This window comes from Ochotona curzoniae, unplaced genomic scaffold, assembly GCF_017591425.1.
Source record: "Ochotona curzoniae isolate NIBS_2020 unplaced genomic scaffold, NIBS_Ocur_1.0 contig_64, whole genome shotgun sequence".
Taxonomy (NCBI): domain Eukaryota; kingdom Metazoa; phylum Chordata; class Mammalia; order Lagomorpha; family Ochotonidae; genus Ochotona; species Ochotona curzoniae.
Genome location: NW_024466502.1, coordinates 39,749,563 through 39,764,161, shown reverse-complemented (window position 1 = coordinate 39,764,161; position 14,599 = coordinate 39,749,563). Strand labels below are relative to the sequence as shown.

The window sequence follows — 14,599 nt, the reverse complement described above, 5'->3', positions numbered from 1 at the left end:
AGCAGGGCCAGGTTACACCACCCACCAGTGAGAGTTGGGACTGAGGGCAGGTCGGGTCAGGCCAGGCTACTGCATCCAAAGGTGAAGGACAAGATAGGCGAGGGGCTATACCAAGCTGGGTCAGAGCAACCACTGGTATGTGTGAGAGATCTGTGGCTGGGAACAGATCTGGTTGGGGAGCTAAGGGCACGCCCTGGCTGGGTTGTGATTTCCACTGGTAAGCGCCAGGGCTGTAATGGGGGCTGCTTTCTGGTTTGGACATAACTGCAGTTTCCCTCAGCACAGGGTCTGGGTGTGTCAGACTGGGCTAGACTCCAGCACCCATTGGTGCTCATGAGAACCAGGGTAGTTGTAGAATGGGCTGAGCTAGGTCTCTGCCCCTGCTGAGCCATGCACGAACTGTGTCTGGGTGTGGACCAGGATTGGTTGAGCTATAGCACCCAACAGTAAAAACCAGAATATGTGAAGGCCAGTCAGGAAAGGCCACTGATCCTGCCAGGACAGGAAGTGGACTAAATAGGGCTGGCCCATAGACCCACTGGGTACGTAAGATCTGGCACTGGGAGAAGTTCTGATGGAGGAGCTTGAGGAACTCCTCTGTCAGGACATAGTTCCTGCAAGTGAGCACAAGAGCCAAGTCAGGGAGCAGCCCAGACCAGGCCAGGGAACGGTATTCACTGGCATGCATTTGGCTCAGTTTGGGGGTGAACCAGGCTGGGCCAGTTCATATCACCCACTGGTAAATCTGAGAACCAGAATGGTGTGTGGGTCATGCCGAGTTGGGCTGCAATACCAGCTAGTTCACATTAGGGCTGGGACTGGTGGGCAGCTGGGCTAGACTGTAGCCCCCACCAGCATGAGCTGGAATTGGGGGCAGGCTGGACCAGTCCAGGCTCCTGCTCCCACTGACAGATGCCGAGATGAGGCGGGCCATGCCAGACTGGGCTGTAGCACCAACCAGCACCTGAGGCTTATGGGGTGAGCCCTGTAGGGAGCTGTGGTTGGCTACCCTGATGTTTTTAACTTATAAGAGGAAGCCATAGCCTACAGAATTAAGCTCTTTGTTTTTTTTTTTTGGACATCAGTTTATTATCATGTGCACTCCTGGAAGGTAGCATCGTATGCCTGAAAACACTGAAGTTGGGGATTTCTCATGTGCTGGACTGTGTTTACATTAGGTTATGCATGGCAGTTTGGCAGTTTGTTTTGCAGATGTTTGTAATGTACAGTCTTAAATCTTGTTTCTATTTCTGGCATGCTTTTAAGTATGAGTCATGTTTTCTTGAGGCTGTCCTAAAAATACAGCTAGTTTTAAGCATTAATGTAAAATATGCTGCAGACATCACAGAGCACTACATAATGCTTTTTCAGTAGTTTAATGCAATTTCCTGACAAATTAAATATGGATTGTTTTCCTGTGATAATGTACAATAAACTAAAACATGAAAAAATTTTTATGAATTTTGTGTAGAAGAATGTCTTCTGATATTGTTGTAGGTATAAGAAAATGAATTTGAGATTTTAATTAAAGCAGTAAAACCTACCATTGATATCACGAAAAATCAGAAATAGAACTGATGGCGTGAGAATGTAGAATAGTAAATTTGATGTAGCCCAGTGGGATCCTTAATGAGAGAGGATTCTTGGGTTTGAAAGTGGACAGATTTCTATTGCAAAGCTTTTTCAGGGGCTGTGGGATTCAAACTGCTTAGATCTAAATCTTAGTTCATGAACTTGTCAACCATGGACAAACTATACTTACTGTAAGAGTCTGCTTTTCATGACCATGGAGAAATGCCTGTGGCTGAGTACTCAAGAAGAATAAGAGTTTTATTTAGTTCATAGCTTTGGAGGCTGAAAGTCTAAACATTGTGCCTGGCTGCGGTGAAACACCTTAGCTTTTATAGTAGATGGCACCAGAGTGGTAGGAGTCCATTCAAGATGGAGAGGTCAAGGGGCAAGAGACAGTCTTGGGAACTCCTACAAGGCCCCACCTGTTAAAAGTTATCATCATTTACCAATACTAACACATTGGGTTCCAGCACATGAGCCCTTAAGACACATTCAGACAGTATCCAAACTACCTTCGTAATAATAAACTGATGTAAAAAAAAAAATCCAACTTTTATTGTCTTATTGTAAAATTCAGATTATGCTTATATAACAAACAGAACTCTTTATCCCACATATTCCTAGTTCTTAATTTAATCATCACAATAATTCTCTAAGTAACTATGCAGATGAGAAAATTGAGCATAATTTAAATAACTTGATAAAAGTTATGTAGCAGGGAAATAGCAGTGTCGGGACCAGCAGAATCTGGTGCAAGTCAGTGTCTTTAGAAACCATAGTCTGTAAAGAGTTGGTAAAAGGACTAAATTACCTACTACATGAAAAGTCATTTGCATTTTTACCTGGCATATAGTAAGAACATAATAAATTATGGCCTTAGAACTACTATTAGAAGGAGATAAAAAGTAGGGAAAATAAATGGTCTTTTTAAAGGTGTACCATAAACTTGTAAGTCAGCCGAGAATTCAGATACTGCATGTATATTGATTAAAAATTATTAATGTATTTATTTGAAAGATAAAGTAGTGAAGAGAGAGGAAGAGAAAGAGGAGGGAGAGGGCGGGAGGGGAAACGGGAAGATAAAATGATAGAGAAGTCTTCCATTTGCTTGTTCACTCCTCACATGGTTAGAACAGCAAGGACTAAACCAGCCTTAAGGCAGGAGCCAAAAACTCCATCTAGATCTTTCACAAGCCCTTGGACCATTAATTTCACGGACACAGTAGCAGGCAGGTGAGTTGGAAGCAGAGCAGCCAGGTCTCATACTGGCCCTTGGACACTGGGTGCAGCATTGCAAGCAATGGCTTAACCTACTGAACAACAGTGCCAGTGCCAATTACTTAGACATATTTAGAAATAAAATTGAAATGTGTACTCTCATTTGTATTTGGAAATGAAATAAATTGTTTCCACAGTAAAGAACAGTCAGAAGAATATGCCAACACTAAGCTAGCCATAGAAATCCTGCTCAGAAACGTGCTGAAGTCAGAAAAAAGGAGGTTAGTCATAATCTACGGTGGCAGAGTGGAAGATCTTCCCATAATGCCTATAGAAGAAACCAAAGTTAAACAGAAATTCCAACACACACAGACGCGCGTGCGCATGCACCCAACAGGACTAAATCACAACCTGTCAGTATTAACTGAGCACAAATGGCCTAAATTCATTTCTTCAGTGCCACATGACGTTGTACAGTAGCATCATTTTCTACAAGAAGGTTTTTGATTTTCTTTTTCATCACTTCATTAACACATTGGTAATTCTGTAGCGTGTTGTTTAGCTTCAAGTTGATGAAAATTTTCTGTTTTTCTTCCTGTTGTAGACTGTGTTTTCTGGCTTTTTATTTAAGGAAATGTATAGTAGAAGTGTAGCAGAGACTGAAATGTTCAGATATGGAGACATAGTGTAGTATGTCTCTGAATTCAGACAAAAGATGGCCTCCCAATGAAACAGTTAAAAATATCCTGATGGTAGGATGCAGGACTCTCTGGCTTTGTCCATGCCTGCAATGTCAGCAAACACTTCAATAGCGAAATGACTGTTCATGAACGACCACCCATTGTAATACTAGAGGGGCAGTCAGTAAAGCGGGGAGAGGACTTGGAAAAGGGGATGGAAAATCACAGAACCTATGGAACTGTATCATAAAACATTAAAAAAATTATGATCATATAAAAAATTTAACGAGATTTATAGGTAAACATGTTTAATAGATTTTAATATTAATGAAAGTGAATATCTGCTATAAAACCATTAAATATTATAAGTATGACAACAAATAATAATAAATACATAAATAAATAGACAATAAAAAACTGGAATGTGTTAGTGAGAGCCTTGGATAGCCTTGTATCTATGATAGGCTCAGCCTAAAGATAGAACTTGCCATTTACTGACTCACCTTCCTAGCAGAAAGTGGGGGAGTTAGAGAGTAGTTTTTTTTTCTGGAGTTAATCACAACTAATTAGAAATAGCTCATTAATAATGTGCAAGCAAAAAAGGCTTTGAGAAAAACATCACAGGATGCATCATGAGTGATTGTGGTTAGCATGGCTAAGTCTAAGTAAGTGTCTAAAATCATCCTTTGAAGTTCTGTTACAACCAAAATACTCCTGTATATTTCCAAGTGCATAGTAGGCATAGGGTGGTGGCAGTAATGACAGAACTGTTGTGGAGTGGTATGAGTAAAGGAACATCACTGGGAATTTCCAGATGTGCCTTCCATTAGTGATTCTCAACACACCTGAGCCATCGTGTTCATGTGGAAGATATTCCCATGAGCATGTGCAGGATTGCATACAGTTCCAGGGTCTATAGCTTTAAGTAACTCCTTGCTTTTATTTATCACACAACAAAGTACATTTGTATGCAAGTTGCTTTATTATTATTTATATAACCCTGATCCTTCTTCAGTATACTACAAAAAAAAAAAAACAAAAAACACATTATTCCTAAACTTCTGTATTTTATTAACCTAACAACTCATGAAGGAGAGACCATGCTTGATTAGTAATTTACTGCCTTAGATTTTTGAAAATGAATACAGACCAAAGTTAAGACATTTAAAATGAACTGGAACTATATATAACTACATTGTGACTCTGTAATTATTAATAGTTACCAATAGTTATAAATAATAAAAGGAGGAAGCCAAAGAGACCACCTTGGCTTTCCCTTCTAGAACTTTGAAAATACTCAAGTCCAGGTAATGGAAGTTCAGGCATCTTGCCAAAATTGAAGACAAAAGAGTGACACACAAAACTGGGGGAATAATGCAGGGAAAGCCTGTAGCCAAATTCAGCTGATATTTGAAAATGCAAAGAAAAAAATCTAAAGTTTTGATTTTTTAATGAAATTTGATTTCACAGTAAAATGAGGTAGTAGGTATTTGCAGCAAAATGGACTCAGCTGGAGGACCTCATGTGGGGTGAAATAAGCCAGACCCAGAAAGACAAATACTGTTGTGTTCTCTTATATATGGGAACTAAACTAAAGAGAGAGAGGGAGAGAGAGAAATGTCTGTGTGTATCAGCATCACTGCAACTATACTTATTTTATATCTTTGTGTGACCCTTAATCTGTGTGAAACTGCCACTTTCTTTTTCAATTACTGTTTATAGTCATTGTCTGTGTTCCTCTTAAGGTCTTTTTGCTTTTTAAGCCTTTTTACCGCGATGTAAATTTAAAAGTGTTATCTCAAAAGTAAAAATAGAGAAAGGAAGATGAAAGGAAGGTGGATGGAAAGTATGAAGGGAATATTACATTCTTGGAAGTGTGTTTTCAAATCACAGTGAATCTTAATTAAAACTTAAAAAGCAGGAAAAAAAAGGTAACACTGCAATTTTACTAATGGAGAAGTGAAGGCATCTTGCAGCAAGGTGACTGGCTTATCTTAAAATAACAAAAGGTATATTGTGCAGGGGTGGCTTCGGAAATTCACGGAGGACATGTGTTCTCTTTTAATTCCATTTCCATGTACTTTTGAAGTGCCTTCAAAAAAGATGGGTTTAACTTGAATTACACACAAAAAAATCAGAGAGCTGTAAATGAGGTTAACTTTCTATGCACAGCTAAATTACATCTGAGCATCACGAAAATGCTTGATTTCTCAAAAATATACATCTTAGCATATGTTAACCTATTTTTCATTATTGATATCCTAAGGAGATTTTTCTCCTCAATTACTCTACCCCGACCTCATGAGATGGGTAACTAAACAAAAATTTTACAAATATAAAGCATTGAAAAACAATGGCTTACTATGTGTATATAAAATGCCATGTAATAAACCTATGTGACTCATATCCAACTTTAGAAGTAGAACACAAAAATTACCAACTAATACCATTGAAAATATCCAGGAAAAGATTCCTGTTTCCCTGTCTACTCTTAGCCCAAGTATCCTAAATTTACCAACCTCTCCCTTGTTTTTGGTTTCTCAAGAACTGTGTTTTCATATATGTATATTTTTAAAGAATTTGTTTACTGGCTTGCTTTGTGGCATAGTAGGTAGGACCACTGCTTGTGATGCATCCCATTTGGGCACTGATTCTAGTCCAGGCTGCTCCACTTCCAATCTAGCTCCCTGCTGATGTACCTGGGAGGATGATCCAAGTATGTGAGTCACTGGAAGAGATTTAACCTAGCCCAGCCCTAGCTGTTGAAGTCATTTGGGGAGTCAACCAACAGAATCTTTCTTTCTCCCTCTCCCCTTCCTCTCCTTTCTTCCCTCTCGGTGTAGATCTCCTCCCCGCCTTTTAAAAAAGATTTGTTTTATTTATTTATTTATTTATTTAATTTATTTTTATTTTTATTGGAAAGGCAGATCCACAGGGAGAAGAAGATATAGCAAGAAAGATCTCCCATCTGCTGGTTCATTCCCCAAGTGGCCACAACAACCAGAGCAGAGCCAATCTGAAGCCAGGAGCCAAGAGTTTCTTCTGGGTCTCCTGTGAGTGCAGGGTCCCAAGACCTTGGGCCATGCTTTACTGCTTTCCCAAGCCACAAGCAGGAAGTTGGGTGGGAAGTGGAGTAGGCTGGATACAAATTGGTGACCACATGGGATACTGGTGCATGCAAGGTGAGGATTTAGTGCTGGCAGATGTGAGGTGAGGCTATTGTTCTGGGCCCTTAGATGTGCCTTTCAAATGAACAAAATAAATCTTTGAAAAGCAAGTTAATTACTAATTTGAGCCTTAGCAAAATATTATCTGAATATGTGATTTTTTTCTATGATTCAATTTTTTTACTCAGTGTTCTACCTTTAACAGTTAAGCGTGTATATTGCAAATAGTAGTAATTTATTCTGTTTTTCTTGCTATATAATATTCTACCATGTACATTTTATCAATTATGTGGTATCTTATTTTGAACAATGCTAACAGTTTTGTAGATTCTCTAAAGGGATTAATGATGAGTTTTTGCAGAAAAATAGATACAATTTCAGTATTCTGAAAGAATTACTTTAAATCTACATAAAATTTAGTAGTTTATGTTTTTTCATTTAATCTTTTTTTTTTTAAATTGAAAAGATTGTCTTTATTTGAAAGACTGAGATAGAGAAAAGAATCACAAAGAGGTCTTCCATCCACTGATTCACTCCCCAAATGACTGTGGCAGCCAGGGATGGGCGAGGCTGAAGCCAAAAGCCAAGACTTTGGGGTTTTCCACATGGGTTCCAGAATCCAACCATCTGCCTCACCTCATCCTTTGTTGCTTTCTGATGCACACTGTCAGGGAGCTGAATAGAAAGTGGAGCAGTCAGGAGTCACTGGTGCCCACATGGAATGCTGGTGCTGCAGACAGTGCCTCACCTTCCATGCCACAATGCCAGCCCCAACTTAAAAAATTAAAGAACAACAAAGTGCTGGCTTTGTGATTATTGCTGAAGGAGCCTAGTACTGTAATATTATTGGGGAAAATAGATGGAGGAAGGGGGGTGAAAGGAGGAATCCCTGTGCCTATGGAACTTTAAGCATGAAAATAATAATAAAAAAAAAAAAAGGCCCAGCACGATATCCTAGTGGCTAAAGTCCTCACCCTGCATGTGCTAGGATCCCATATGGGCACCAGTTTGTGTCCTGGTGGTTCCACTTCCCATCCAGCTCCCTGTCTGTGGCCTGGGAAAGGAAGAGAGGATGGCCCAAAGCCTTGGTACCCTGCACCAATGTGGTAAACCCAGAAGAAAGAAGCTACTGGCTCCCAGGCTTCTGATTGGCTCATCTTTGGCTGTTGAGGCCACTTAGGGTATGAACCAGTGGATGGAAGATCTTTCTCTCTGTTTCTCTATCTCTCTGGAAATTTACCTTTTCAATAAAAATAAATAAAAATTAAAAACAAAAAGAGAAGATTGGGAGATATTATACTCATTATCAACCTAAATTATGCTATTTTCTTCAAATTTTAATGCTATGATAATAATGACTTATTTGTGATGATTTAGTCATATCTCCCTTTTAGAACAAAAAGAATTATTCTATAAAATTGTAGTAAAATAATGATATTGGTTCCTCAAATCATTGTTGATAATCAGTTCTTTTATGCTGTTAAGTGTGAGATAAATGAGTCTGTGATATCATAAACTTCGTCCCCTTTTAGCATTGATAATGGTTTTATCATATAATGGCATAAAGATTCACTAAGTGACCTTATGTCTCTTTCTCTACATATATATGTACATTTAAAAAAATGTAGTGTCTATACTTCTTACAGATTAGTGTTATAACTAGTAGTCTAATTTGTATTTTTTTTTCTCCTGAAAGTTTCAGACTCTTTGGCTCAATCTGTAGTTCACCATCTAAGATGGATAATGCAGAAGGATCTTTTGGGGCAAGATATCTTCCTAATAGGACCTCCTGGGCCTCTTCGACGCTCAATTGCTATGCAGTACTTGGTAAGCAATTAATTCTTGTCCATTCCTAAGTATCTTACTATTGATAAGCCATGTTATAAAATATATTACATTAGAATTTTGCGAAAATACCAGAACTAGTCATGACATGAAGCAGAGGCTAACAACACAGAATGCTTTACTTCAAAAGGTTGGCAAAAGTTGTTTGGAAAGCAAGCATACATTTGCTATTCATTCCTTTAGACATTTTTGCCATCACTAGGAAATCGTTCATTTTCAGTAGAAAAGAAATATAAATTTATAAAATGAGTATCTTCACAGAGTCATCTACTTTGAGATTATAAAGTATAATTCAGTTTTATGATACTCAATGAGCATTCCCTTATCCCAGGTGCACATTTTGAAAAGCTGCGCAGTCCTAGATTTTTTTTTTTTAAATACACAGTCTCTACAGGGACCCTAAGATTTGTAGCACATTTCTGTGTGTTCCATGCTCTCCTTGAGCTCAAATCTCTCATAGTTCACATAGTTTAAATAACTTCCTCAAGCTTTATCCAGCTAGTAAATGATAGAACTGGATTTGACATTCCGTATTGTTTCTTCCTTCGACGTATTATCCTTCTAAATGCTTGCAGAACTGTTGAGTTGAAAATTTCAAATTTCAACCCAAATAAAACATTTATGATGTTCCTATTATTTGGATAGCACTAATAGGCATTGATCTAATGATGTGAGGAAACGCACCATTAGATGATGGTGATGTGTTCTAAAGATTGTTTTTTTAAGATGAAGAGAAAAATATTTGTAGCCTCCTTGGATTATTTGGTGTTAAAAGACGGATTTTGGTGCTACTGAAATCTCCTTTGCATACACTTTTATTTCAGTGTTGAATTTACTTTGGCACTCAAAAAACCATTTGAGACAGCAATGACAAAAATGCAATGCATGGATCAGAGCCTACCTCCCACTGGCCCATTCCTTTTATGGTTTTTATTTATCCTTAAAACTAGTTTGTAAGGCATAATATGCCTTTGCAGTATTATTCTGAGATTATTATTTCATAGAACACAAGTGTCTTATTTTAGAATGCAAGGCCAGCTACAGGGGTTCCTGGGTCTGGGACTTCCTTAATTTTTGGCTTGTATGTTCTATGTTGTTCATTTAAAAGATTATTTAAAACATCACTGTATCTCACTGAGATTTTATAATTGGCAAGCATAGAAGCTCTTTAAAAATGTGGAGAGAGAGTGAGTAAAATATAATAGGAGTCTTAGGAGGCTTAGTGGTTCAAAATACAACATAAATCTGTACGTATGATGCTGGTATATTTAAATGAACAAATTTAAATTGTGAAATAGAGCTTAAGTGCCCATGGATTAAGGAAATACCTAGGATAAAAATACTAGCCCAAGCCATCTTGCAAACTCTGCAGTAAGTACTGTTGCCCCTGGGAAAAGCCTACGTTTAGTTATAGCTTGAGTAGATGAGGGCTGTAAGAGAGAAATTTGGTTACAAGCCTGCTGGTAGGTCCACTGTGAAATTAAAGAGAAAAAGTTTGATAGTTTTCTTTATTTTATGTTTAACAAGTAAGCAGAGTTTTGTGCTTTACCCTGGACTAGAACCAGTGTCCATATGGTATCTTAGGAGTGGATCAGCCAGTTGAAGCAGCCTGAACTGCAACCATGATTCCGGTGAGATACTGGTGCTGCTGGTGGGGGGTTTAACTTGATATATCTCCACAACATAATGCCGGCTCATAATTAGGTTTAAAATGCTGTTTTTCAGGGCAGTGAGTGGCGTTTCCAGATAACTGGCTCTAAATTGTGTCCTGGGAGTCTGCTTTGATTTTTGGAATAATTTTACTGTCTGTTCTTCAGGAGCTGACCAAGCGGGAGGTTGAATACATCGCACTGTCACGGGACACTACGGAAACGGATCTCAAACAGCGACGGGAGATCCGCGCAGGCACAGCTTTCTACATTGATCAGGCAAGTTCTTATCACACTCTAGCCCAGGCCTGCATACTCCAGGGATATACAGAATTGATTTTTAAAGTAGAATGATGCTAGCTCTTGTTACAATGAAAGATAGATGTATGGTGCTTTCTCTCGACAGATTGAATTTAATTTTTTTTTCATTTCGCTTTTCTCGGAAATGTCCTCTTGATTTAGAGAAACCACAGATGAAATTAATGGCTCTAAAGTATCAGCGCAAGATCAATATGTGGATTTCTTCATTTGCAGTTGTTTACCACTACTTGCCTATAGAAATTTGATTTTTCTAAAAAATAATAAGATTTTAATATAGAAGATTCTCTAACTGTTAAAATATTCTCAAGCTAAAGGTCAAATAAAGGTAGTAAAATACTTGTTTGTAACAGGAAACCCAGGTTTTGCAACAGGGGATGTTTTTGGTGCAGATTCCCAGTGAAAGCAATATTTTATGACAATTATAATGAAGCTTGTTATGTCTTTTTTCCCATTGCATTGATTGAAAGCATTTGCATTCTACTGTCCACGCAGAATACCTCATAGGAAACAGGTTGGAGACTAAAGCAGTTCAAAGAGAAAATATTTCAAATGTAAAATCAATTCCTGAAAACATGCTTGACTTTCTTGTTTAGAAAAGTGAAAATCAAAGCATCAATGAGGTGCTATTTTTTGTTCATATTAGCAAAGATTAAAGACTTTGCTGTTGCCCAGTTTGAACAAGGAGAGAGGTATGGGGAAACAATATTCTTTTTGCTGGCAGCAGAAGTTGGTAAAGTTGTAAGAGAACATTTGGTGATGTCTATCAAAAGTAAAAAAATTACAGATGTATTTGGTCCTAGAAGTTATGTTTCTAGCAATTTGTTCTACAATGGTATTCACAAAAAGGGCACAAAATCAAAGATGTTTGTTGTAGCGTTGATAAATGAGAGCAGTAATGTTGTGCATTTAGAAGAGTTATAAATTAAATAGTAGTAAGTACAGTACTTTGTAGTCATTTTTAAAAATGAGATTAATCTATAAACAGTGATAGGAAAGAAGTCCAGAGTGTCTTTACATGAAAAAAAATGAAGTTGTAAAATTATACACGTAATATACTCCCATCTATGGTTAAAGAAATGTATTTATATTTGTGAATACATTGAAAACTTCCAAAAGGTTGAACATGAAGCAATTAACAAGAGAGGATGTCAGATGTGTTAAAGAAGTGTGGCTGGAGGACTACAGTGGGGAAAGACCCTGCAGTGGGTGGTTCTTTAAGTTTGAAACTTTAGGGCCCAGCACGGTGGCGCAAGTGGTTAAGGTCCTCACCTTGCATGCCTGGGATCCCATATGGGCATCGGTTCTATCCCGGCAGCCCAGCTTCCCTTCCAGCTTTCTGCCTGTGGCCCGGGAAAGCAGTCCAGGACGGCCCAAAGCTTTGGGACCCTGCACCTGCGTAGGAGACCTGGAACAGGCTCCGGAAGAGGCTCCTGGCTTCAGATCGGCATAGCATCGGCCGATGCGCTCACTTGGGGAGTGAATCATCAGACGGAAGACCTTCCTCTCTGTCTCTCCTTTCTGTATATCCGCCTTTCCAATTAAAAAAAAAAAGTTTGAAACTTTATTGCAGGCATATTCTAACTTTATAGTTAGAAAGATTTAACTGTTATAAACCAGTGAGCGGCACATTTTTGGGCAACAGGTTATTTATTCACTTGGTTTCAAAGATTGCTTACTAGTTATAAAGAAAAAATTAAATTTTAAAATTGAAAATAGAAATTTGGCAATTTCTACCTTAAATGACAATTATCTAACTTAACATCATCTAAGAGAGGAGTTTAGACTTTTAAAAATTATAGAATAATTCTGGGGCGGGTGTTGTGGCATATCATGTTAAGCCACTGCCTGCTCATGTTCTAACTGCTCCACTTCTAATTTAGCTCCCTGCTAATGGCCTAGGAAAAGGAGTGGAAGATGTTCAGTGTTTTGGGCTCCTGCCGCTGACTTGGCAGACCTGGCAGAAGCTCCAGGCTCTTGGCTTTAGCCTGGGTGATGCTGGGCTGTTGCCACAATCTAGGTGGTGAACCAGTGGATGAAAGATCTCTCTCTGTGTCTCTCTCCCTCACACTCTGTAACTCTGATTTTCAAATACATAAATGTAATCCTTTGTCGATGAAGCATCAAATACATTTTGGAAGAATCCATCTTATTTATATGTCAAAATTTCATTTCATACATTATGAATTATAAATGGAATAAAAATGTACACTTACAATGGACAGATATAGCATTATTTCTGTTGAGTAACTCACCTGACAGTCACTGTTAGTGGAAACTTACTTGATGAAAACCCTGCTGTTATTCGATAAGAGTTAGATAGCTCTGCTACTTAGTACCCTGACCAAAAATGTTGATTTGAACATCAACACTCAGACCAATTGAGAATGTATGATATTCTGTAAAACCACAGCCTGAACTCTTCAAAAAAGTAAATGTCGTGAAAGTCAAACAGAAAAGAACTGTTCCACGTTAAAGATTCAAGAGGGAAGATCATGTAGTTTCTTCCTCATGCTGAGGTGCCGACAACCCCTTTTGTTGCATGACCACCACTGCCTCCCGGGTCTGTAGTAACAGGAAGCTGGAATCCTGAGCAGATCCAAGCCTCAAACCCAGGCACAGCAGGGGGACACGTGGGTCATAACTGCTCGGAAGAACATCTGCAATGACTTTAGTGCTATAGAGGAAAATCCTTGTGACCAAGAGATTCCTGTACTCATCATTTTAAAGGCTTTTAAAATCCCTGCTGTGTTTTCTTTGTGAACAGATGCCTTTTGAAATATTGAGTTGTATTTCTGTTCTGCTCTGTTGACGTTGATTCTCAATTTAGTAATGAGTGTTCCAAACCTAGTGATCCACATAACATTCACATGATAGAAATATATTTATAATGAAAAGCTTATGTTTATTTATAGCAATCAACATCATGCATTTATCACTTGGTAAGGAAGTTGGAGGTTGATCCTGATTTGTTTTTCCAGTTGATTATCTCAAGCAAAGGGATGATATTAATGCACAGGATCATTTTTGCTCCTTCTTTGTAAATTCTCTTTATTAAATCTTCAGAGTAGTTAGTAGAGTTAATTGATGAAGCATGTTTAGTATGCTAAATTTCCTATTGATTTAGTTTTCTAAAACATATGATTTGATACCTCATGCATTTTTAAGACATTTAAAATTTATTTGGATCTGGAGAGCTATTTTAGTGAGGGAAAATGAAATAAACAGCAAAGAAGGATGGTGTGAAGGAGTAAATGCCAAAGAACCTAGGGTGGATTTTGGGCATGGTAGTTAAGACACTCTGTAATGCCTGGCATCTCCTGTCAGAACGCCTCAGCTTAAACCTTGGGTTTCACTCCCTAGTCTACCTTCCGGCTTATTGGGAGACCTACTTGAATTTGTTTTTTTGCGGGCAGACCTGAATTGCTTTCTGGTTTTGGCTTGGCCCTGCTGTGGATGTTGTAAGCATTTCAAGAGTGAACCAGTGGTTGAAAGATTTCTCCGCCTTTCAAATAAAATAAAGGGATTAAAAACAGCAACATAAAAAGAACATAGGAATACTTCTAAAATTATTAATTATGTTCCCCTTCAAGACTGACATTTCTTGAATACTTTTATTTCTGATTATATGCATATATATCTTTTATATTTTTTTTTACTGAAATGGCGTTTCATGTGCATGAAGTTTATAGTGTGTATAATTTTATAAGGTTTATTTTTTTATTTTTATTGGAAAGCCAGATATGCAGAGAGGAAAATCTTCTATCCAATGTTTACTCCCCAAGCAGCTGCAACAACTGGAGCTGCACCTATCAGAAGCCAGGAGCTAGCAGCAAGGAGCCTCTTCCAAGTCTCCCACGTGGGAGCAGGGGATCCCCGTGCGTGCAAGGTGAAGGATTTAGCTGTTAGACTACCACACCAGGCCCTATACTGTGTCTTAAAAATTGGCTTTTTTTAAATAAGGCATAGTCCCTGTGATATTACATAAATCTGATTTTTAATATCTGTTCAGTATTTCATGAGATAGCTATGCCATTATTTATATGTTTAATTGAAGTATAAATCATACTTACAGATATAGTGCGCTGTGTGGGGTCATTCAGTGAATATCTGTATTTTTATCTTTGTGTTATTCCTGATTTTTTTTGGT

General features: G+C 38.1%; 1 protein-coding gene across 1 annotated transcript in view; it reads left to right on the top strand.

The window, feature by feature from the left end:
• VWA8 (von Willebrand factor A domain containing 8) overlaps window positions 1-14,599 on the top strand; it is a 333,428-nt gene that overhangs the window by 26,130 nt on the left and 292,699 nt on the right. The window contains exons 3-4 of the mRNA XM_040991347.1: window positions 8,334-8,464; window positions 10,300-10,410. Of these exons, the coding sequence (XP_040847281.1) occupies window positions 8,334-8,464; window positions 10,300-10,410 (242 nt within the window). The remainder of the gene's footprint in view (window positions 1-8,333; window positions 8,465-10,299; window positions 10,411-14,599) is intronic.